This window comes from Aotus nancymaae, unplaced genomic scaffold (assembly GCF_030222135.1).
Source record: "Aotus nancymaae isolate 86718 unplaced genomic scaffold, 86718_ANA_hifiasm-v0.15.2.pri h1tg000041l, whole genome shotgun sequence".
Lineage (NCBI taxonomy): Eukaryota > Metazoa > Chordata > Mammalia > Primates > Aotidae > Aotus > Aotus nancymaae.
The window spans coordinates 40332947-40359848 of NW_026988455.1; the positions used below are offsets into that span (position 1 = coordinate 40332947).

At 36.2% G+C, this 26902-nt stretch overlaps 1 protein-coding gene across 1 annotated transcript in view; it reads right to left on the bottom strand.

Annotated features, from left to right (window-relative positions):
- Nucleotides 1-26902, bottom strand: part of TMC1 (transmembrane channel like 1) — a 479796-nt gene that overhangs the window by 111923 nt on the left and 340971 nt on the right. The window contains exons 4-6 of the mRNA XM_064361646.1: nt 20719-20766; nt 14810-14981; nt 8200-8328 (exon numbers count right to left, since the gene is read on the bottom strand). Coding sequence (XP_064217716.1) covers nt 8200-8328; nt 14810-14981; nt 20719-20766 — 349 coding nt within the window. The remainder of the gene's footprint in view (nt 1-8199; nt 8329-14809; nt 14982-20718; nt 20767-26902) is intronic.

Sequence of the window (26902 nt, forward strand, 5' to 3'; positions counted from 1 at the left end):
ATCCATATCAGTAAAGAGGTCAAACTGTCACTGTTTGCTGATGATATGATCACATACCCAGAAAACCCTAAAGACTCCTCCAAAAAGCTCCTAGTCCTGAAAAATGAATTCAGCAAAGTTTCATTATACAAAATCAATGTATACAAATCAGTAGCTCTGTTGTTCACCAACAGTGACCAAACTGAGAATCAAATCAAGATTTCAACCCCTTACAATAACCACACACACACACACACACACACACACACACAAACACACACACACAAATACTTAGGACTATACCTAACCAAGGAGGTGAAATACTTGTACAGGGAAAACTGCAAAACCCGGCTGAAAGAAATCACAGATGACACAAACAAATAGAAATACATCCCATGCTCATGTGGATGGGTAGAATCAGTATTGTGAAAATGACCATATTATCTAAAGCAATGTTCAAATTCAATGCAATTCTCATCGAAATAGCACCATCATTCTTCACAGAACTAGAAAAGAACAATCCTAAAATCCATATGGAACCAAAAAAGGAGCCTGCATAGAAAAAGCAAGACTAAACAAAAAGAACGAATCTGGAGGCATCCCATTACCTTCCTTCAAACTATACTATAAGTCTATGGCCACCAAAACAGCATGGTACTGATATAAAAATAGGCACATAGACCAATGGAATAGAATAGAGAACCCAGAAATGAATCCAAATACTTATAGACAACTGATTTTCAACAAAGCAAACAAAAACATAATGTGGGGAAAGGACTCCGTATTCATTCAACAATATTTGCTGGGATAATTGGCTAGCTACATGTAGGACAATAAAACTGGATCTTCATCTCTCACCTTATACAAAAATCAACTCAAGATGAGTCAAGGACTTAAAGCTAAGACTTGGAACTATAAAAATTCTAGAAGATAACATCAGTAAAACCCTTCTAGACATTGGCTTAGGCAAAGACTTCATGACCAAGAACCCCAAAGCAAATGCAACAAAAACAAAGGTAAGTAAGTGGGACTTAATTAAACTTAAGAGCTTCTTCACAGCAAAAGGAAGAGTCAGCAGAGTAAACAGGCAACCCACAGAGTGGAAGAAAATCTTCACAATCTATACATCCAACAAAGACTAATATCCAGAATCTACAAGGAACTCAAACAAATTAGTGAGAAAAATACAAACTATCCTATCAAAAAGTGGACTAAGGTCATGAATAGACAATTGTCAAAGGAAGATACACAAATGGTCAACAAACATATGAAAAAATGCTCAACATGACTAATAATCAGGAAAATGCAAATCAAAATCACAATGTTACACCACCTTTCTCCTGCAAGAATGGCCACAATCAAAACATCAAAAAATAATAGATGTTGGCATGGATGTGGTAAAAAGTGAACACTTCTACACTGCTGGTGGGAATGTAAACTATTATGACCACTATGAAAAACAGGGTGGAGATTCCTTGAAGAACTAAAAGTAGAACTACCATTTGATCCAGCAATCCCACTACTGGGTATCTACCCAGAGGAAAAGAAGTCGTTATACAAAAAAGACACTTACACACACATATTTATAGCAGAAGAATTTACAATTGTAAAAATATGAAACCAGACCAAATGCCCATCAGTCAACGAATGGATAAAGAAATTGTGGTGTACATATATATATATTGTATACATATATGTATATATGATGGAATACTACTCAGTCATAAAAAGAAATGAAATGTTGGCATTCAGGCCAAGCATGGTGGCTCACGCCTATAATCCCAGCACTTTGGTAGGCCGAGGTGGGTGGATCACCCAAGGTCAGGAGTTCAAGACCACCCTGGCCAACATGGCAAAACCCCGTCTCTACAAAAAACACAAAAATTCCCTGGGTGTGGTGGCACATGCCTGTAATCCCTGCTACTCAAAAGACTGAGGCAGGAGAATCTCTTGAACCTGAGAGGCAGAGGTTGCAGTGAGCTGAGATCATACCACTGCATTCCAGCCTGGGTGACAGAGCGAGACCCCATCTCAAAAAAAAAAAAAAAAAAAAAAAAAATTGGCATTCACAGAACATATGATGTTTGGTTTTCCATTCCTGAATTACTTCGCTTAGAATAATAGTCTCCAGTTCCAATGGAAACATCCTATGTTCTTATTCATAAGTAGGAGCTAAACAATAAGGATGCAAATGCATAAAAGTGATACAGTGGACTTTGGGGACTCTGGGGAAAGGGTGGGATTGAGATGAGGAATAAAAGACTACAAATTGGGTTCAGGGTATACGGCTCGGGTGATGGGTACACCAAAATCTAACAAATCCCCACCAAATAACTTACTCATGTAACCAAATACCATCTGTTCCCCAAAAACTTATGGAAATATAAAATTAAAAAAAGAAAATAATCCAGAATAGTCGAAGGGTATGTTGGTAGGTGTGTTTACATGTCCTCTTGTATAGCATCTTTCGTGCCTTCATAATGACAGAGAGGGGAAAACCTTGTGAACTAAAGCATAAACCATGATTCTTGCCTGTGAAAATCTTAAGCTCCAAGAAAACTGGAGAGAAGGGGTAAGGATGGAAGCCAAATGGTTTTCCCAAAGTTTTCCCAGATAGCTCCATTAGAGGAAATCAACTGTACTATGTTCTCATTTTCCTAGAAATGTATTCATTCTCCCAACTTAAAAAAAATAATAATAATAAAAAATAAAAAACAAATAAACCAATGAAAAGAAGTGTGAAGAGACAAAAGGAGATTGAGTAAGAGGAATGTTACCTTAATGGCTAGCCGATAATTTGAAGCACCTGTTTAAGTGTAAATGAAATCTGAGGATAACTTTCCTGGCTTTACTGAGTGTCTCATTAATAAATCACCGGGCCTAGCCAGCCAATGGACAGATCCCAGAAACACTGGGTCAGAGTGCTACAAAGCTCAGAAATAGAAGTAGTCAGTATAATAGCTAAATACACATTTTTGTTATCAAACTAAATAATTTTAAAATGGTGACTATCCAAGAGCCAATTCCCTACAAAAGTATACTTGGAGTGTTTCTGTATCTTAATTTGTGGACTCATGAAATGTTAGAACTGTCCCCTCTCCAAAATAAGTTTCTTTAAATATCCAGCTAAGTGGGTTTTTAAAACTGTTTTTTTAATAGCCACAGAAGCATTCCTTCTTCAAATTCAATGCTTTATATGGAAGTATACTGTGTAGAAGAGAGAAACCATAGGTCTGTTCTTGAAGCCAGCATTGTGGCCCAGTGGCTGTCCCTGTGAGCTCTGCCTCCTTTGCCCTGATTTGATTTCACCACACTACTTGACTTTGGAGGATAGCAGTTTGAAAACCATGGTCCACAATCCAATTTCTCTGTTTTATAAATGAATAAACTGAGGTTCAAAGAGGAGAAGTTACAGGAAGCACTTAGCTCAAAGTCCAAGTCTAAATTTTCAATCTAAAACCTATTCTACTATAACAAAATAAGGTGGTTGCTTATTTAGGTTTAGTCATGAGCACTTTTAATCTACCACATATAATGTTCTGATACAGTTAAAAGTCTTAGGTTTCAAGATGAGTAATAAGTAGACCTGTTACTTTCTACCTGGGTGTTTTATTTCACTTGTGGTAGCTGCTATCACGTAAGTGCTGTGACCTCTTATAGGTAGGAAAGACCTAGTCATCCAAACTCAGAGTTAAACCCATGAGCAACTTAAAAACAGATTATACTTTGTATTCTCATCAATGTTTTTAAATTAAGTGATTCATAAAAAAATAGAAGTTGACTTTCAAATAATTGGAAAATATAACACTATTTCTCTTTTCCCCCTCTAAGCCCTCCACATACACTCTTCCTCATTGAATAAATCATCTATAGAGCTGAATATTATGTTTAATGAAGCTTTCTGTCTCTCAGAATTGAAAACAGCAGCTCTCATTCTGACTATGTATCAGTAATTTTTAGATCAAAAGATAAAAATACACATTTCTGGTCTGGGCCAGACACACCTGCCTTTCCACCAAGAGATTATTATTCAATAGATTTAAACTACAGGAGTGTGCAAAATTGCATTAATATACAATAAAACATACAACAAAAATCACAATTTCCACAGTGATGATGGAAAGGAGATGGCTTCCTTTCAGCTGTATAGAGCCAATTCCACTATCTTGAGAATGCTGAATTCTAGTTCCTGAGCCATGTTTGAGGGTTAATACGGATTCAAAACCAATTCCTAGAGCTTCCTGGCTATGTAGCAACCACTTAAATAACCATCTTTTGACCCTAAGCCCTGAGTGTGCTCACGTTACTAATGGTAGATGCTCTTTAAAAATGTGGGAACTCTCTCACTCTCCCATAACACCCTCAGAACTGTAAGTTGCCATTCCTGAGGCTTATTCTAAAATATATCTTAAAACCCTGACCCTGTCTAAAATATCTTTTAGAAGTTTCACAACTTTCTCCAAGCCCAGAACAAGAAGCCTTCACACCCAGGCACAGACCCAAACCTGTGTTCAAAACATCTATTCCAGTTACACTGAGCCTAGTATCTTGGGTTTCATAGACTTAGCCAGGAGCAATGATGCAGACTAATTGGGGGAATATTAATAACATAATCCTTAGAAACATGCTCTCAAAGTTACATATCTCTGAAAGAAATAAAGGGTGGAAGGAAAGCTGCCTCACTCCCATGCATTGGTAGCATTGGGGTAGAGAAACATTTACCTACCTGCATGTACTGTGAAGTACTGACCACTTGTTCTAATAATGTAGTTGGAATCTGGTGGGGAGAGGCTCAATAGAGCATTCAAAAGCCTCCAAAGGGAGATAAGTCAGGCACTTAAGTACCAACAACTTCATACAGAGGCTGAAACTAAGAGAATTAGGCTGGCCCCAGACATGGCACCAGCTGGAACCCACAGGTGCAGCCACAAGGCAGAAACCACTTCTGGCCATGGAAAATCATCACCAGACTGTGAGCCTTGTTGACAAGTGAGAAGCCACAGTTGTTTCTTCTCTGGGCCTAAATTTGTGCTTCCATTCTGTGAGCTGACTTTGGTTTTGAAAATCTGAATCACTGTCTTGGTAGCATGCCTAGCTTGTTCCCCTGCTGCACTGGTAGGAGGCAGCAAATCTGAATGTCTACAAGTCCAGCCAAGTAGCATAAACAAGTAATATGGATTGTTTGAGAATGGTGCAAATTGAAAAGGGAATGCCCCGTTAATAGAGCCGCTGGTGCTTAGTCCTAGCTGTTACTGTAATGGAAGAAGGTAGGACCAAATCTTCCACTTGTTCATGAAAAGCTGAACATCTGAATTTTTCACTCCCTCTTTTAAAAGTTTGAGGCTGGGTGAAATATAATCTCAGCACTTTGGGAGGCTGAGGTAGGAAGATAGCTTGAGGCCAGGAGTTCGAGATCAGCCTGGGCAACATAGTAAGACCCCATCTCAACACAAAAAGAAAAAATTAGCCAAACATGGTAGTGTGTATATACAGTCCCAAGTACTTGGTAGACTGAGGCAGAAGAACCCCTTGAGCCCAGGAGTTTGAGGCTGCAGTGAGCTAAGATTGCACCACTGTACTCCAGCCTAGGCAACAGAGTTAAGACCATATCTCTAGGGAAAAAAAATGAATTTAAATTTTTTAAAATATTGAAAAAATTGTAAAAATACATTTGATGGTTAAAATATAAATTTTGTATTGTATATTTTGCTAAAATTAAAAAAAAAAATAAAAAGAAACAAAACACATGTGGGCCGAATAAAAAACACCTACAGTCTAGATTCAGGTGCGGCCTCCTCATTGTCAGCGTCTGCTTTTGTAGTAAGGCCTAGTACTGTCCTTCTTCCCAGTGCTAATGCCTATCTCTCCCCAGTGTTAAAATGTGCTTAAATCTTGGACTCCAGATCAAAGCCTGAGACCTTGAAATCTGCCACAGGACCATGGCTATGTTTTACAAGATCCAAGAATGGTCTGGTTCTGAATTTTGCTAAATTGTCGAATGCCTTACTTCCTTCTGTTGCATCCTCACAATCTTATTGTTTATCCAAACTATTACTAATGTGTCACCATCCCACAAGGCTTCTGGAGTCTGACTGTGGCAAGGTCTGATCCCACCTAGACTTGCCAGGTCCCAAATTCTCTCCATCTCTCCTGTCACCCTTCAGGAATCAGACATCAAGTCTGTTCTGAGATGAAGTAATAACTACAACCTCTTATGTTTCCCAGATATGTGCCATGTTCTGGTACCATGTTTTACATAAATTATCTCACTTTATAATTCCAAAAACTCTGCCAATAAGGTAAAATTTCATGAGGAACCTGAGTTGTGTAGAGAGACTACACAACTCGATCCAATGTGCACAGCTTTTAAATGGCAGATCTGAGATCCTAACTCAAATCTGAAGCTGTTGTCTACTCCATTATCCTGCACGAGAGATACAGGCAAAGAAGATCGGGGGCTGAGGGGTGGTCGTGGGGGTTTCTACAGCTCCATGCAGTTAGTAAGGAAAGATAATACTTGGAATTTTTATTCAATCATATATATTTGGAAGTTCACAATATTGCTTTCCAATTTTAAACTTTCTATGTATAGTTACCTGTGTATCCCAGGTTTGGGGATTTTATGGGACATTAATATTTCAAATATGTTTGAGGGGCCTGTATAGGATTGCCAAACTTCTATTTTGTCAGGTAAGAATATTTTTGAAATCTATAATTTAGCATCATTATCACTTCACTAAATGAAAACTATTTTAACGTACGGACACACGCACATGCACACGCACAAAACTTGTAGCTCTGTGGAACGTGGGCTGCCGCTTGCCTTTGCTTTGATTTATGAAATATTTTACATAAATTATCTCAGTTTATAATTCCAAAAACTCTGTCAATAAGATACAATTTGATAAGGAACTTGAGTTGTGTAGAGGGACTATGCAACTCGATCAAATGTGCACAGCTATTAAATGGGAGATCTGAGATCCTAACTCAAATGTGTGCATGCGCATGCAAAGGGAGTTCCCAGACTACAATTTTGTGGTGTTGCAAAAGTTTTCTGGGAAAACCAATGTTTAGAACTTAGAAAACCTTACTCTACAAAACAAAACAAAAATACTATAAATGATGGCTTAGTTTCAAGCACACAGAGAAGATACAGAATATCTTTCTTTATTTTGGATATGAGGTAACTAAGGCTTCAGGAGATTAAGCAATGCTTTTAAATAGCACACAAGTGCTTGCAGAACCGAGACTAGAAGTGAATTATCCTGATAGCTATTTCAGTTCTTGTTTTCATTATCAGAGACAATAATACTATACTATCATTTTTACAGCATTACTAGTTAAATAGGCTTGTGAGGGGATAATTTTAAAACACTACAATTTATAAAAATGATTTATGGATGAATGCAATCTTTGGCAAAATTAAGAAATGCAAACATGGCTGTTATCACAAACAAAAGGCTTCCCTTTTACCTGCCCTTTCCTCCTCCCCCAACTACCAGGTCAGGGAAATACAGTGTGGTCTTCAGGGGTGAGTCCTCCCATCCCCCAGAATGGGATAATCATTTCACTCTGCATGTGGAGAGTTTCTAAATCTGTGTGCTCTGACTGTGTTTGCATCCACATTATCAGTCAACAAAAGACTGAAATTGGGTCACTGACATGTTCAGGGAATAGCTATTAGAATAACCTTTCATTGGAATCCTATTTACTGTTCTGTTGGCCTAGCATCTTCTCTGTGCTTTAATGTGAGCTGTCACATGAAAAGATCATTTGAGACAAGGGCCCTGAAGAGAAACAAGAGTGTGCAATCCACACAAACTTGTAAAATTCAAATACCTTGTCTCTTTCAAAGAGATGGTAACAAATGTATTAAGCTAAGGAAACTACGCTTTAAGGAACAAAGGATTGAAGATGACCACAGAAGTTAAAAGCCTCTAAACAATTTCTCATGATTGTTTCCAATTTATAATTATTAGCCCAGTCTCTCTAGTGAAAAGAAACAGATATGAGAATATACACATATATGTGTATATATACAGATATATGATATGTTTATGACTATGAGCATTATATACGAGTATTTCATATATACTTGATATAGATAATATTACACACAAAATACATATATATAATGTGCATGTATATAGGTAATATTCAGAGGATTTAGGAGCTCAATATCAAGGAAAATGTTTCTACTTAGAACAAGTGGCACCATACTTGAGAACTTCAATTTTCTTCTCCATCTTCCACGGTTTGCATTTGACAGTAGCAATTGTTTGTCTTTTCTCATCTAACTCTGCCTTCAATCTTTCCAATTCCTCTTCATCAATTTCTTCTTCTTCTTCTCTTTAAAAGAAAAAAAGAAACACCTTAGTAAAGTTAAGGTTTGCTTGACTTCCGAACTTAAGGAAGACAGATACCAGATATTTAGCCCATTTTCAAAGATGTGGCCATATACAGTCAATGCTAGGACCTATAAGCACAAGAACTCATATCTGAACACTGATGTAAGATTACTGGAATTATTATGACTTTAAGCAGTAGTATTGTAGTATTTGCCTTCCTGAATCTAAACTGTTCTTTTTCTTTTTTGAGATGGAGTTTCACTCTTGTCACCCAGGCTGGAGTACAATGGCGGGATCTTGGCTCACTGCAACCTCTGCCTCCTGGGTTCAAGCAATCTGCCTCAGCCTCCCGAGTAACTGGGATTACAGGCACCTGCCACCTCGCCTGGCTAATTTTTGTATTTTTATTAGAGACAGGGTTTCGCCATGCTGGCCAGGCTGGTCTCAAACTCCTGACCTCAGGTGATCTACCTGCCCTGGCCTCCCAAAGTGCTGGGATTACAGGCAATGAGCCACCATGCCTGGCCTAAGCTGTTCTTTTATGTCTACAGCCTCAAATTCTCTGAAATAGAAAATCTGTGGAAAGAAAAACAGATATATCAAGATATTTCCCTCTCTTCTTTGTTCCCTTGAATACCTTCCCCAATTCTACATTTCATTTAAAAACTTAATTTTTCAATAAGGATAATAAATTAGAGGTGAAGCTGTCTTTGAGTGCCCTTAAAAATTTTGTTAGTCCTGTCTCAAGAGAAAAAAAAAATGAAATTGGGAAAAATAAAAATCTGTTTCTTAAAGGTAACTTAATCTGTTATCTGTTAATTAAACTTATAACTTTAATGGGTAAAATTCACCTTGAAATATATTTAGTGGAAGTCAATCCTTTGAAGAGACCTTCAAAGGAATGTAGTTCCTACTGAGCACGGATGTAGCTTTTCTTTTTTGTGTTCCTAGTATTACAAAAACACTATAGGATCCAGAACTCAAAGAAAACAAAATCTAAATATGAGCAACATAATTTTAAATTGAGGCATGCAATACCATATTGTAGAGATCAGGTTTTTTTGTTTTTTGTGTGTGTGTGTGTGTGTTTTTTTTTTGTAATAGATTGTTTCAGTTATTAAGCTATTGTCTCAGCTTCAAACACACCCTCCTACACTTTAATATTGTGGTGCTGGGGCTGGTATTTTGTGAGTTACATTTCTGCTTTGTTAGCTGGATCAATATAGACTATGACAACAGGGGATACTGAGGAGAATCTCCGTCTTTCCTGTGTCTTCCTCTCTGCTTCCTATTTGCTTTGTGGGATGATACTTCCTCCTTAGCATAACTTCTTCACTCCTGGAGTTGAGCGTCCTTTCCATAACTGCAAGTGAATCCACATTACCAATCTTACCAACACTAGCAGAACCAGCTTCATCACTTCTCCCATTGAAATCAGCACCACAAAGCATCAGCCCCTCTGCAGAGTCCTGAGTTTTACCTTCAAGGGTCTTTCCTCTATGCTACAGTGCTTTCATTTCAACTTTTTCCACTGTTCCTCCAGCCCTTGGAATGGCAGCTGCTTCCAGTAGTTACCGTCACCATGATACTTTGGTGTTCTCTTTTTTCCTTTTCAGTAGTCTAACAATTATTTATACCTCCTAGCAATTCATTTATTAAACTCTCTCTGTTCAATTAGCTGTTGAAGTTTCTCCCCTCACTAAATACTGACTGATAACAAAAATTGTAATCCAATTTAATATTACTCAGAAAAATATTTTATTTTTGACTAAGCTCAGGACTAGACACAGTAGAAATATGGTAAATTTTACTTTTTAAAGTTCTAGCTGAGGAATAGGATATAACCACAGTTTCATAGTTCACCCTAGACAATGACTTTCAATCTCCTTTCTTCGCCACCAATCTACAGTTTTTAATCATGCTGTGATTACCGAAACAAAAATTCATATTAACTGTTTAATATAACACTTCCTGTCCACAGTTTGTTTTTTGGACAATTCAAAGATTTTGCTTAGAATAATCATCATGGTTCAAGAGAACAGAGGAAGTACACTCTACTAAGATACATCTCTGATTGCCATTGAGTTGTTTATATTTTAATTATTTGGTGTTTATCATATAGAAGCCTATGATGCTGTGCAGTCATGACATAAAATATTTCAGGATTTTTTTTACTGCATCTATATCCAATTTTTTTTTTAATTTGCCAATTAGTGGGTTAGTTTTTCTTAGGAGGTAAAGATGTGCTTTAATAAAAAATGATTAGAATTGTTTCCACGCAAACACAGAAATAACTCGAAATTACATAGATAAGAGTTTTAATGAAATATTTTCAGAAACTTCAAAAATAAAATAAAATAGATGCCAAGAAATTATCAGTAATAAAGTCAATTAGAAAAAAACCTTTCTAGGCGCGGTGGCTCACGCCTGTAATCCCAGCACTTTGGGAGGCCAAGGCGGGTGGATCACGAGGTCAAGAGATCGAGACCATCCTGATCAACATGGTGAAACCCCATCTCTATTAAAAATACAAAAAAGTAGCTGGGCATGGTGGCACGTGCCTGTAATCCCAGCTACTCAGGAGGCTGAGGCAGGAGAATTGCCTGAACCCAGGAGGCGGAGGTTGTGGTGAGCCAAGATCGCGCCATTGCACTCCAGCCTGGGTAACAAGATCTAAACTCCATCTCAAAAAAAAAAAAAAAAAAGAAACCTTTAAGATTAATGATTTAATTGCTGATATGTTAAGCCTTTAACTTGTCAATTGTTTCAAAATAATTCATAATATTTATGTATAATTACCTTAAAGATTTACATTACTGAACTTCCATTAAGAATCACATGTAAGGCCGGGCGCGGTGGCTCAAGCCTGTAATCCCAGCACTTTGGGAGGCCGAGGCGGGTGGATCACGAGGTCAAGAGATCGAGACCATCTTGGTCAACATGGTGAAACCCCGTCTCTACTAATACAAAAAAAATTAGCTGGGCACGGTGGCGCGTGCCTGTAATCCCAGCTACTCAGGAGGCTGAGGCAGGAGAATTGCCTGAACCCAGGAGGCGGAGATTGCGGTGAGCCGAGATCGCGCCATTGCGCTCCAGCCTGGGTATCAAGAGCGAAACTCCGTCTCAAAAAAAAAAAAAAAAAAAAAAAATCACATGTAAAACCACATCTCTAATCCAGCATCATCAAAGAATGAAAAAATGATCTATATGATGTGTGGATTTGCCAGGTAACTAAACCTATATGTCAACTTTCAGAAATCCTTTAATGAAAACCATTCTAACACTAATTAAATCGTTTATAAATTCAGCCTGTCCAAATTCTAAGTCCTATAAAAATCACATGAATTGTCTTTAGTAATTAATCCCTTCTGTAATTATCCCTGTGAGAACAGTTTTCGCTTCTCTGAGACTCCAAGCTACTCTGGGACACATATACTATCTTATGTCATAATAATTTGTATCAGTGGCCTCTCCCTTACTATATTATAGACTTTTGAAAATGCAAGATTGCAGGCAATTACATGTTCACATCCAAGTATCCCAAAGATATTAGCAACTTATATTGCACAAAAGTAAAGGAAGATAAATACTTATTGAATTTTAACAATTATTTATTAAAAATTTTAACAATTATTTATTATTATAAAACACATGTAAATAAGTACTTATTGAATAAACAAAACTTTTCTGGATAGCTCAGGGTTATCATCATAAACCCAGTGCTCAAAGTATACTAAAATATAACAATGACCTCTGAGATTATTATGGTATGGAAAGACATTTATTCCTATACTAAATGATCCCAGATTGGTATATCTTTTAAGTTGTTAACTGTTTATTTCACCAGGAGGATCATGCTGTGTTACAGGGTACAGTTGTTGAGACATAAGTTACCCTCAAATATGAAAGCAATTAAAATACTTTTCTAAGCAGCATTACAGGAAACCTGCTTTTCTAGAATCACTCAAAGAAAGGGCTAATCATATTAAAAGCCATAGGCATGCTTCATCTAAATTTTCAAGCTAATCTGTGCAAGAATGGCTTTCTATCTTAAGTTTGATATATTTAAACAACAGTTGTTAGGAAGAAGAAGGCATAATATGATGAATTTCTCACTGCTATGAATATATTACTTATTCTCTTAAAACTGGGTCAGGAAAAGCCTGTAATATTACTGGAAATACTCCAAAATGTCTAACAAGGCAGTGTTTTTTTAACTGCCTCCAAAGATAGTTAGCATTACAACCTTGGTTTTAGTTGGTTTCAAATGTTGTGTCAATGCAAGGGAAATTCCCTGAGGCATTACTTGAATATTTAAATAAAAAAGACCCTGAATTAATTAACCTAAATAAATGTGCCCTGATTTGCCTACCAATCTTTCTCAAAAATATTATCTAAGATTCTCTTTAAAAGAAGATGTTTATCTTCAAAATGAACAATAGAAAATAGACTCTAAAATAGAGAACAGAACTATCAATGATCACAACTAATTTCTTATACTATTTATAATAGATGCACAAATTGTAGCAGCAGAAATACAATTTGTAAAACATATGGAGACAGTTTGGTTATGTGGAAGAGTGGGACATAAGGAATCTTGATTCTGAAGATCAGAATGAACGTAAGGCCAGCTAGGGAGAGACACTGTCATAGGCACAGGATCCAGTTACTTCACATGGCCCCATTTCCTGCAGGTTGAGCAGTTGCCGTGAGGGCCGTCAGCAGGTGAAGAGAGCAAAGGAATTTCTGTCCAACTCATCTTTTTAAAAGGATTTTTTTTTTTTGAGGCATAAGTAGGAAAAGTAAATTTTGGAACACACCCTATATCATGCATACATCAATTGGTGATGTTTTCTCACTGAAATACCACCATCAGAAAGCATAAGCTTTGCTAAATAGGAACTGTTACTATATAAGAATGGAACTAACAATCACAGTAATACATGGGACTTAACATTGTGTTGCATTTTATTTTTGAAAGGAATAAAGCATCAAGAGACTTTAAAAGCAGATACAAATAAAAAATACTAGAGTCAAAATTTAAAATAAAATTTTGTCTTGGTATGCAAAAGAGGGAAAGGGGAAGCTGGGAAAGAGAAGAAGGAAAACTAAGACATGAAGTAGATGGGGTTATTCTTATCTAAAAGAAGCTGTTGTCTGTTAATACTAAGCTTCTCTACTTGACAAATTTTTCATACAGTTGTTTTTAATAACAATCATTTATAAGGAATAATACAATAGTTAGAGCTATTGAGTATAGAAGTGTGTCATCTTGGAAGGACATCTTAGAAAGTTCCTCATTCTGGCCGGGAGCGGTGGCTCACGCCTGTAATCCCAGCACTTTGGAAGGCCAAGGCGGGTGGATCACGAGGTCAAGAGATCGAGACCATCCTGGTCAACACGGTGAAATCCCGTCTCTACTAAAAATACAAAAAAGTAGCTGGGCATGGTGGCACGTGCCTGTAATCCCAGCTACTCAGGAGGCTGAGGCAGGAGAATTGCCTGAGCCCAGGAGGTGGAGGTTGTGGTGAGCCAAGATCGCGCCATTGCACTCCAGCCTGGGTAACAAGAGCGAAACTCCGTCTAAAAAAAAAAAAAAAGAAAAAGAAAAAGTTCCTCATGCTTTAAAGTCCTAGGAGTGCTTCCACCACCTGATGGTGATTCACATGGCTCTGTTACCTGTAAGTCATGGAACAGGTTGACTGTTCTCTTTCATTCTGTCCATGGGGTCTAGGTTTTCTCTTATTAGAGGTATTTTACACATACACTTTTCCTACCTGCCTGCTATCTGCAAATTTACAAAAAACCAAAGACAAGAAAAGTCTTTTCTTGGATGTTTCCCAAATAGCATTAAATATATTATTCTGCACAAAGTCAGCATTCAGTAAAATGTTTTCCTGGTGGAACTGAAAGATATTGAGTTGTACTAAAAAGAAAATGACAACCCAAATCCTCTGTAACAGGAGCTACCACACTTTCTTTCTGTAAAGGGCCAAATAGTTAATATTTTAGGCTTTGAGTGCTATATACAACTCTGTCCCATATTCATCTTTGCTTTTTGTTAATAGCCCTCTAAAGCTGTAAAAACCATTCTTAGCTCTTGGGCTGGATTTAGCCATAATCTGCCAAACCCTGCTCTGAAAGATAAAATGTGTGCTCACTATTTAGCAGTTTCTACTTAACCTAGATAACAATACATAATTAGTGGGATAAGTTTAAAATCTTTAACTGTAATATGTCAATAATCTATGATAATTTAGATCCATCATAAGGGAATTTCTCATGGTCCATTTTTAATATATATTCATTTTAAAATTCTATTTTAACTATTAAAACACATTTACTTAAGTAGAATAAAAAGTATCATCAGATTAAGGCTGTCTTTCTAAATAGTTTTAATTACCAATTTTAAGGTCAAAGAGTGTCTAAAAGCAGTGATCTTCAGCATTGGAGCTTTTGAAAGAATATCAGAACTAACTTACACTCCTCTCTTTAGCCTCCTCCTCCTCTCTTTTTCTCTTGCCTTCCTTGTTTCTTCATCCTCCGGTTCAGGTTCTGGGTCATCCTCATTGATAACATCTCTGGTCCGTTTCCTCTTTGGTCTCAAGCTCTCTCTTCGAGGTAGTTTATCTTCCTCCTCCTCTTCCTCTTCACCTAAACAGAGAGGTTGATTCAATGAGTAATGTCAGAAAACGCTTCCTCCCACTAGCAAGTTTATTCTTCGTTTTTAATAACTACTATTACACATCTGACAGTACAATCTAGCAATTCTCCACATCATGATAAGGTGCATCATGGCATACATATTTCATGGTCTGTCATTTACATAAATGTATCTAGATTTTCATTTCCATTGTGATTCATTGATTAAGATATGTGAATGTGGATTCCCAAATTTTAATATGTTTTTGAAGAAGTTCTAGTCTTCATTTACTTGAGTAACTAAATAGTTTGGTGATTAATATCATACCATGGCCTTTAAGACTTTTCAATAAGTCCAAGTTTAGTGATTACCATTTCATTACATAATTGTTGAGTGATTAACCACTTCATATTTACTACTACTTCTATCTTAGAACAAAGAAGAGAAATGTTAAAAAGATGCTACAAACTAGAATAATTTTGGAGACATTCATTTAGCCCCGAAGTTTCCTCCCAATTTAAAATTTCTTCATTGTTGATTCTAAATATTTTTCTCCTTTTTTCTAAATATTTGTTTTCTTTCTCTTAAAAAAAAGTAGTATGCACACTTGCTTGGTCATTTATTTCTTATGAATAGAAATAGGTAACTTATAAATATAAATTTAATGTAAAATTGAGAATATGACAGCATTATTTTGTTTAATCAGCAACTAACAATCAATTCCTCATATTTTTGTAACTTTTTAGGGTGCTTCCAGGCAAAGAATAGAGAGATAATTAAGATAAAGGATAAACTTTCCTTCACAAAGTTTGTAACATAACATTACTACTTCAGCTTCATTTCTATTGCTCCTAATTTCTTCTAACATTTAGCATAAACTATTGTAAAAAAAAATAAATATTACAGTTATCATTATCCTCTTAAAAAGAGGCTACCATAGGAAAAAAAATTATACTTCAGTGGAAAACTATGAATTATCTGTAGCATACCTTTCTGTGTTATCTGATTCTGATTTTATGGAAACTAAATGACAACGTTGAAAATTATACATAGCCATATAGCAATGTAAAATACTTCTCATCCGTAGACATCCAAATAAACTCTTTCCAATGGAGAGACAAGCTCCCTTTCAAAAAACAACTTTGCCTTCATTTGTATAATCATTTCAATATTTATTATCTATTAATGTATCTATTCTTTGGACTTTCCTTTGAACTGATTATAGTACCTCAAAATTGTTTTATTAGTTAATATATTCTTTTCACATACGTGTGAGTAATCATTTTGTATTTTCAAAATTATCTTTAATTACCACTTGTTAAAACTTTTTTATTGATATTTCAGGTTTAAGATCTAAATATTACCTATATTACTAGATGTCAGGTGGCAGAACGAGAAACAGAATAACTTTTTTTTTTTTTTGAGACAGAGTTTTTCTCTGTCACCCCAGCCTGGAGTGCAATCAGGCTGGAGTGCAAAAGCACAATCTCGGCTCACTGCAACCTCCACCTCCAGGGTTCAAACGATTCTCCTGTCTCAGCCTCCTGAGTAGGTAGGATTACAGGCATGTGCCACCACACCCAGCTAATTTTTTGTATTTTTAGTAGAGACAGGGTTTCACTATGTTGGCCAGGCTGGTCTTGAACTCCTGTCCTCAAGTGATTCACCAGTCTCAGCCTCCCAAAGTGCTGGGATTACAGGTGTGAGACACCATGCCAGCCCGTAGTAACTTTTCTAACTGGGCTTGGAAAACTAAACATATATTCTGTCATCAAAATCAAGAATGAGTTTCTGTTTGTTAAATATCGTAGCAAATGTATGTTATCTGAACCCCATCATGGCATTCTGAATATTTACCCAGCATTTATTAGCCACATTAGTCACTGATTAAAGAAAGGACAAAAACTTAACAGGAGGTAAGAAACGATTTCACCCACTAATAACTCACAAACCCAAGAAGCTACATGGTACTCTGAATTTTAGTATTTTTGTATTAAAACTAAACTACTGGGATGACATCAGCAAGATGACAGAATAGGAAGCCCTGGCCCCTTCATCCCTCCATGGATATAACAGTTCAACAACAATGTGGAGATAAACTCCCTTTGTGAGAAATTCAAAAACTAGTTGGAGGGTGCCTGCACCCTAGATGAACACAAAATCAGCTAGGTAGCTGGTAGAAAAATCTGACACACCCTCACACCATAATTCCACCCCATTAACACAGCACCATACAATTGGGTGGAAACCACCATCTCCCAGTTTCTCCCTGGGGAAGGGAGAAAACAACTGAACCATGTGTCCAATATTCTGATTTTTCTGGGGCTTCCCAAGGGACTGGTTTCTGTCTTGCCAGAATCTGAGTACTGACCCATTGGGAACCAATGAGAGCAAAGATAGCCATTTTAATAGTATGCCAGCACTCACAACAGCCCCTCCCACAACTTAGACAGAGTGACCAGATGATAAACACTAAATCTGCACCTCTGTCTGGGGAGAACAAGAGTTTGATAGGGCATCCAACACTCCAACTTCCGGAAAGGATTACTGAAGAACTGGTTAATGTCCCACTTATCTCCTAGAGCACTAATGGGACCCAGCATACTCTAGATGGCCCAGGGTCATGGAGAACAAAGGTGAAGTTTTGAACTAGTTTGTACTCATTCATCAAAGCCCCTTACCCCAGTTCAGTGTGACACAACTGGCAAGAATGCCAGCCCTTGATTTACCCCTGAAATGGGACAAAAAAGACTGAAATACATATTCAATGTGCAAACTTTTCAGGAGGCTGCCTAAGGGAATGGCCAATCTCAGAGCATGGACAGGACCCAGCATACTGTTGATACCTGGGGGCCATTGGAAACAAACAAACAAAAAAGAATTCAGGACATGCTGCTTCCCCAGAAGACACATGTTATGACAGAAGGACACTGGAGGGAAGAAAAGATCATGAATTCTTAAAAAGAAAAAGGTCAACTGAAAATCCCTCTTATTGAGAATTTACACACACAAGTCCAGAGAGGATGCATACATAGGAAATGTTTTAGAAGCCCAAGAATCTCTGGCCTGCCTCACTGGAGAAAGTCTTCTCCTGTATAAATCTTGTCCTTCTCCTGAAGACTGGGAAAATAATCTGTTTTTTCTAATATACAGGTATACACACACACACACACACACACACACACACACACACACACACACACAGAGTCAAGAAAAATAAAGAAACAGGAAAACGTGCCCCAAACAAGAGAAAAAGATAAAGCTCCACAAACTAGCCCTAATATGATGGAGATACATGAATTGACTTAACAGACTATTAAAAATAACTCATAAAGATGCTCAACAAAGTCAGAAAAAAAATGCATGAACAAAGCGAGAATTTCAACATAGAAATAAAAATATAAAAATAACCAAAGATAAATATTGAAGAGTATGAGACAATAACTGAACACAATAACTGAAGAATACAATAAGTAAAATTCACTACAGAGGCCCAACAGCAGACTAGATCAAGCAGAAGAAAGAATCACCAAACTGAAAAATAGGGTATTTGAAATTATACAGTTAGAGCAAAAGCATAAAAAAATAAGAAAGACTGCAGAAAGTTTTATGGAGCAGACCATATATATATACTATGAGAGTATATATATATATGAGTGTGTATATATATATGTATATATGCAACTCTCTTATATATACTATGAGAGTTCTGAAGGAGAATAAAAGAAAGAAAAGGCCAGCAAGACTATTGTAAGAAATTCATAGTCAAAATCTTCCCAAATCTGGGGAAGGAAATGGACCTCCAGATTCAGGAAGCCCATAGACCCTAAATTATATGAATCCAAATAAATCTACACAAAGATATATTATACTTAAATTGCCATAAGTCGAAGACAAGACAGAATTTTGAAAGAAACAGGAAAGCAACTTGTTGTTTACAAGGAAACCTTCATAAAACTATAGGTGATTTCTTAGCAGAAACTATGCAGGCCAGAACAAAGTAGGATGATATTTTCAAAGTGCTGAAAAGAAAAAAACCTGCCAACCAAGAATACTATACTCAGCAAAACTGTCCTTTATAAATGAGGGAGAAATAAAGACTCTCAGACAAACAAAACCTAAGTTAATCACCCCCAGACTTTTCTTACAAGTAATGCTAAAGGAAGTACTTTAAGTGGAAATGAAAGGACACTAAACAGCAAGACAAAATTACATGAAAATATAAAACTGTCTGGTAAAGATAAATATATAGACAAATACAGGATACTATAATACTTCAATGACAGTATATAGATAACTTTTAATTTTATTATAGAAGCAAAATAACAAAAGTATTCAAAATAACTATACAAATATGTTAATGAATGCATAATATAAAAATATGAAAATCAAGACATCAATAACATTGTCAGGGAAAGTAAAAGTGTAGTTGTAGGATGCAATTGAGTTTAAATTGTTTTCTGCTTAATATAGGACTTTTATAATTATGTTCAAATCATTGTTCAAAAAAACAATGAACAAAATGGCAAAAGTAAGTTTTGCTCTATCAATAATAACTTTAAATTTAAGTGGATTGAACTTCCCAATCAAAAGGCATAAAGTGGCTAAATGGATTAAAAAACAAAGTTTAAAAAAGAAGGTCCAACTATATTCTAACTACAAAAGACTCACTTTAGATTTAAGTACACACATAGGCTGAAAGTGAAGGGATGGAAAATGATAATGCCATGCAAATGGTAGCTAAAAAATAACAGGAGTGGCTTTAGTTATATCAGACAAAATATACTTGTAGTACAAACTGTCATAAGCAACAGATAAGGACATTATATAGTAATAAAAGTATCAATTTACCAGGAAGATATCAAAATCCTAAGTATATATGCATTCAACATCAGAACATCTAAATTTATAAACATTAACCAAACTAAAGAGAAAAAATATACAGCAATATAATTATAGGAGGACACTTCAATACTCTACATTCCATAATGGATAGAGCATCTAAACAGAAAATCAATAAGGAAATAGCAGACATGAGCAACAGTATAGATCAAATGGACTTAGCAGACATATACAGAACATTCTACCCAATAGCAGCAGAATGAACATTCTTCTCAAATGCATAAAATATTACTCTAACATTCTCTCTGCCCTGTCTGTGTAAAAACTGGTCATAATGAAATCATCGGGCCTACCTTGAGTGTAAATCATTAGACCCTCATTCCAAAGAGGGTCCTGCCCCATACCCAGAAGAAAGAAATGCATGCTTAGAGAGGCCGAGAAGAATCTAGGCAGACAGCCTTGTGGCCTTTCCCCACTCAGAATGTAAACATTAGATTATACTCCTTTTGTCCAATCATATTTCTACACTGCTGTCCATACTTTGTTGAACCTAAGGATAAAAATAAACAAATTTTTCTATCTTTGGGTCTTCATCCTAAGGCTTTAATGAATACATGTTCTATAAATTAATACACCTTTTATTCTATTAATATGCCTTTTACTGGTTGATTTTTCAGCAAACATTCAAGGAACCAAGGTGTTTGCCCTTAAAATGCCAATTGAATAGAATCTAGAGTGGGGATTCTGTTTGCTGAACTTGATTCCTCCTGTGAGACCATGAAAAATTATCCACACACACTTCTGCTTATATGTGCTAGCTCAAGGCCACAAGATAAGAAGATAAATCCCTTGAATTTACTGGTCTTCCATAGGAAACATATCCCAAGTGGGCCCATCACCACTTACTTGAGCTTTCCTCAGTATCGTCTTCTTTTTCCTCCATTTTGATTTGTACTGTTGAGGAAAGAAAAGAGTACAGAAATTCTTTAAATGCCTGTATAATTGTTAGTAAGTGGTTTTTACTTTTATTGTTTTTATCATAATGTTTCTGTGTAGTTAGCAAAAATTTTCCATAAACTTGTCAAAATGAGTATGATTTATTAAAGTTATACAGCTACAGCATCTTATACAATGCCATGCAAAGCTTTTTCTATTTCATTATCTTCAGGGATTTGCAAAACATAACAGTTATAAAGCAATTCAAAATTATAAGTTATCAGCTCAATTCAAAATAACTTCAACTGAAATAAATTCTGTATTGCAATAGTTGGACTTGGGGTTTGTTGGGTTATTTTATTTCATGAGAAATTGAATTGTTAATAAAGCTATAGCCACATACCCAAGCCAATTAGGTTAATAACCAAATTAACTACTTAAAAATAGAGAATAATTTATTCCAACCACTTTTACCAAGCATGAAAAAGTCTTTAGAGAAATGCTTAAAGCCAGATCTTTTCAATTTCAATTATTTTTATAGGTGTTATATTAATAAAACCTAAATTTCCCAATATGTAACTCCCCTTGGCAATGTGGAGATAGGTAATTTTACAGTTCTTTCCAAGACAAAGAACAGTTTTTCTGTTTATTCCTCACCCCATACTCTTTTTGTCCAATCATATTTCTACACTGCTGTCCATACTTTGTAATATAAGTAGAGAACAAAAAAGAGCTTGTTTATGGTTTCGCTTTCAGTTTATAAAGACATATAAAGCTTTTATAAAATTTTTAATGCTATAGTAATATGAAAAAATATATTTACTGGCATATTTTTTCTCTTGTCAACTTAGTGTCCATTCAACACAGGTTTCTTGCCTTGGAAAAATTAGAATATTTCTTAAAAATCAAAGTCTATTAACTTACTTATGAAACATGAATTTTATAATATTTTTATTTAAGATGGAATGGCATTTGTTCAAAAAAACAAAGGTGCAAACAATGTTGCTGTGAACAGATGAAACAACCTCTGGTTTTATTTCTGTTCATTCACTGTCAAAGGTTATTATTCAGAACTTGACAGGCATATTGAAAAGTCAACACATGCCAAGAGTGTAAATTCCATTCACAAAGAAAATTATTGTAAAAGCACTTTTTGCTTTAAACAGCATCTGTGTAAAAAATTTTAGGATATGCAAAAATGTTATCACTCAACATCAGCCACAGAATGTGAAAATAAATGTTCTTTTGTTCAAAGTGAACATATGCCTTCTGTTGCTGGCTGCAACTGAATCTACACAGGACAAAGATCTTTATGTCACTACTGAGAGTTTGCAATAATGAAGGCAGATACTTCTAAGGGAGATATTCCACATTCCACAATAGGTCATGGTCTTTTATTTGCAATTAATGTCACCACTAAGCTTCTTCAGTCAAAGAAAGATTCCCTAGGAAAGAATTTTAATGATGTAAGATTAGCGTTGGAGCAGGATCTTATCAGTTATATATAAAGAAGAAACAGCTGAGGAGAAATAGCAACTGTTGACCCACAGCCTACTTTGCAATATGCATAGCCAAAGCAAATTTTTAAAACATTTGTACAATGTATTAGGCTGATTTGTAACCATTATTTCACCAGAATGTGATTATATAAAGTTAATTAAATAAAATAGGAGAACTACTAAATGAACAAAAATATAAGCAAATCTTTAGGAAGGTTCATGTATTAAATAAAAATAGCAGAATAAGGTATCCCAAGCTAAGGAGATAAGCAACGACTCAGTTTTCTCTAATAACCAAGGGAGAGAAAAAGCAGTGCTAGAGACATGAATCATCTCTGGCACAGAAAGAATAGTTATAAACAACCATTGAATAAAACCTAAAAATCATAGGGGAAGATATTCCCTGTGGTGGCAAGTAGAGAACAAAATAGAGCTATGACTTAGTGATGCAATGAAGAATGCTGCAGAAATGACCCGTTCCCTCCTCTTGAGTTGCTTTTCCAATAGTGATTCTGGTCTGTGCATGATCGTCTCCACATTCTCATTAGGTGGTTTCTTTGCTTAACAGCATTCCTTTGTCTGATCATGGAACAGTCATTTTTTGTAGTCATTGTGATAATACTTGTTCTTTTCTTGAGTGAAACCCTCAGCAAAGGCGTCATCAGCATCAAGAACTAAATAGAAGCACTATGACCAGGAGATTTAAGACACTGTCAAGATCCTTAGACCAAGCTTGATTTTAATTGAACATTATTCAGTCTGAAAAGTAACTATCAGCACTGGCCTACATCTCCTGCAACTTAAAGCGATGCTAAAGGATCACATTAAAAACTCCCTCCAAGACAAAAACCTGTGCAAAGAGATAACTCAGAACACTTGAATATGAGCTACGAACTATTTCCTTTCTCAGACAATCTTTGAGAAGTCCTGTTGCCATCACTTCTCTCAGCAAACCCTAGTACCTTATTCCCAATCATATGATCTCCTCATGCCATGGCTGCTCCCCAATGCCTATTGATCATGCACTTTAAAAATAACCATCTCTCCTGGGGAGTGATGGGGGGATAGTGAAAGAAGAGGAGGGGAAGTCTGTCAAAATGTTGGAGGCAGCAAGCAAAACTGCACTGAAGTATGTGTAGTTAAAAGAGGAATATGCAATAGGAGCAGATGAACTCCTAGGCAACCCAGATCCTCATTTCATGCAGATAGACTTGGTAATTAAAAACAGTAAAAGGAAACAACAGCAAAATGTCACATTTCAGAGGCATAGGAGTTGTTCAGACAAATGGATGTTGTTCTGGGCTTTCTTTTTTAATCTATAATGCTGAAAGTAGTTTATGCTTCCTTAGGATAACACAGTGACCAAGTGGCCAGAAGAGTTTAATGGTATTGCCTTTTTCTGTAATCCACATTTACCTCTTGAAGCAATGTTTATAGCTCCAGGTTATTATTTGAGAAACTGAAAATTCACTTATTGAATTACCATTTATTGTGCACTCACAAAGGAATACAGAGAAAATGCTCTTGGATAGGAGTTTGTAGACAGTAAAAGAAAATACCGCTGCCTTTAATGAGTCTTACTATTTGATGCAAAAGAATGACTTTATAGGCCCAGCACAGTGGCTCATGCCTGTAATCCCAGCATTTCGGGAGGCCAAGGTGGGTGGATCACTTGAAGTCAGGAGTTCGAGACCAGCTTGGCCAACATGGTGAAATCCTATCTCTACTAAAAATACAAAAATTAGCTGGGCATGGTGGTGTACACCTGTAACCCCAGCCACTCAGGAAGCTGAGGCAGGAGAATCGCTTGAACCCGGGAGGCAGAGGTTGCAGTGAGCCAAGATTGTGCCACTGCACTCCAGCCTGAGCCACAGAGTGAGACTCCCTCTTAAAAAAATAAAATAAGAATGACTTTAAAACAATAAGGTTTGCGATTAGGTATGGATATCTTATCTAGTCTACTTGAGGAATAACAGCAATGTATTATCTAGCTGTTTTGTGTTTCTTCACAGGATTCTTTTTTGTGTATGAGGAATGTCAACACTGACTCTTCTCATACAAACTGGATGTCTATTACCGCAAACTAAACTTTCTTGACAGGGATGTTGTTAATCAATGGCATGACAGGCACAAATGAACCCATGTCATCCCTGTAGGGTGTAATGTGGGATGTGGGAGAAATAGAAAAATAAGAATAACCACAGGTTCTTTGCTTAAGCACCTGAAGAACGGAATTGCAGGAAATGAAGATGGAAGACTATAGGGAGAATAGCTTAGTTAGGCGCTTTTAAAGACCAGGAGTTTAATCAGACCCATTGGATTTCAGGTGCCTTCTAGACATCCAAGCATGACATTAAGTAGGCAGTTGAGTATTTGAGCCTGGAGTTCAAAAGAAAGGTTTGGACTGGAAATATGACTCAGGGAATTATCAGCACATAGACAGTATTTAAAGTCATAAGACCAGATGAGAACACAAAGAAAATTTGTGTCAACAAAACAGAAAAAGGAGTTTCAAAATGGTGAGGAATGGGAAAAGAAGAACAAACTGAAGAGATTAAAAATGAACAATCAGCTCTTAAGCAGAAGGAAAGTCAGAGATTGTGGAAGACAAAAGATGTGCATCAGAGATGTATGGTAAGTTGCTGAGTAAAGTACAATGAAGACTGAAAATTGACCACTGGATTTGGCAATGTAGAGACAGTGATGATCTCAGCAGTCATAGATTTAGTGTAGTACTGTGGCAAAAAGCTGAATTAAGTGGCTTCATGAGCTGATGGGCAGTGATTTATAGGATACAGCTATTTTTGCTAGTTGGAATGTTCTTTTATGCTTATAAAAAATATCTAATGAGAATTGAGAAATTGATGATGTAGGCTATAAAATGAATCCCCTGTAATGTTATGCAAACAACAATGAATTAGATTATTAATTCCTCAGTTTTATTTTTGCTTTTGATTTGTCCCTGGGCTGTGCTTCTCTGATTGATACTTTGTTAAAGACTGAACAACTTACTAATACATCTCTTGCTTATATTGGAGTCCACAATAGCAATTCAAAAGTATGGAACTAAAAAATGGGGTAGGGAGAAGATAATGAAAAGGAGGAGAGGAGGAAGGAGAGAAAAAGACATAAAAGAGTAAATATGGGGTGAGAATTACAGTAAATGATAATGGAAAAGAATAAATATGAAGTAAAATTTTGCATTTTTGTCTTGCTACATATGACAAATATTTTATATATATGTATATATATACTGTATGTGTAACCTCAGGTTAACTAAAGTCAGACCACCTCTCTGTACTATTAATATTTTGCTTTAACAAGAATTTGAAGGTGAAAAGCTAGAAAATGTGAATAAAATAATTTTTTAACATGGTATTCCAAAGTGAAATTTGTCATATTTTATAAGGAAAGTATGAGTCCCTTAACAAAAACATAAAATCTCTCCTCTCCAGGGGGAAAAAAAGAGAGAAGAGGGAAGACAGACCAGTGAAACTATAAAAATAAGCTATGATTAAAAAAAAAATCACCTCTTTAAAAGGCAACATTCTTTTGAATACACACTGTGTAATATTATACTCTGAAAATTCTAGGTATAAGGCCATTGAGTAGACCCTCAAATTACTAATTTCTGATTATAGCAATGATAAAAATGATGGAGATGCATATTTTGATATGAAGAAAATTATACATAGGTATGCATATATATGTATATAAGCTATGCCAAGAACAGCATATAGATATTTTGCTTTTCTTAAAACCAAACAAGAAGTAAATCAATCCAAATTTCAAAGAAATGAGTAAAGTTAGCTCTAAAGAAGCCTAAACAAGAATTGCCCAACAATGAGCCACTTGGATGCTAGATTGATCACCAAATCATATTCAGGCATCATCACCATATAGAGAATGGCCCATGATATGGTTCAAATTTGTGTCCCTGCCAAAATCTCATGTCTAATTGTAATTCCCACTGTTGCAGGAGGGGCCTGGTCGGAGGTGACTGGATCATGGGCACAGACATTCCCCTTGCTGTTCTTGGAACAGTGAGTTCTCATGAGATCTTGTTGTTTAAAAGTGTGTAGCACCTTCACCCTCTCTCTCTTTTTTCTGCTCTGGCCATGTAGGAGGTGCCTCCTTCCTCTTTGCCTTCTGCCATGATTGTAAGTTTCCTGAGGCCTCCATGAGGAGGCTGGATAGCAAAAAGCAGCCATGCTTTCTGTACAGCCTACAGAACCATGAGTCAATTAAACTTATTTTCTTTACAGGTTACCCTGTCTCAGGTAGTTCTTTTTAGCAGTGCAGGAATGGACTAACACAGCCCAACTCTCTGAATTTATGATAACACTATTGGTGGTTGTCAAGTAGGGAACTGAAGTTACTCTCTACAAGACAAAATAAAAATAATGGGGTGCAATTCTTCTTACTCTAGAATAAAATATACCCAAGCTTATTAAATCTCACTCAGGTTAACTACACAGCTGCCTTTATTTTTGCTACTTCTACGTCAGGACAAAAAGAAGCTTATGCCATTTGTTTATAACAATCCCAAGTCCTTCAAATGCTGGAATTAACCATAATATTTCAGAAGCCATTGAATGAAGAGAATAATTATTTAGTTCTTATAACAAATACCTTAATAAACCTGTAAGCTATAA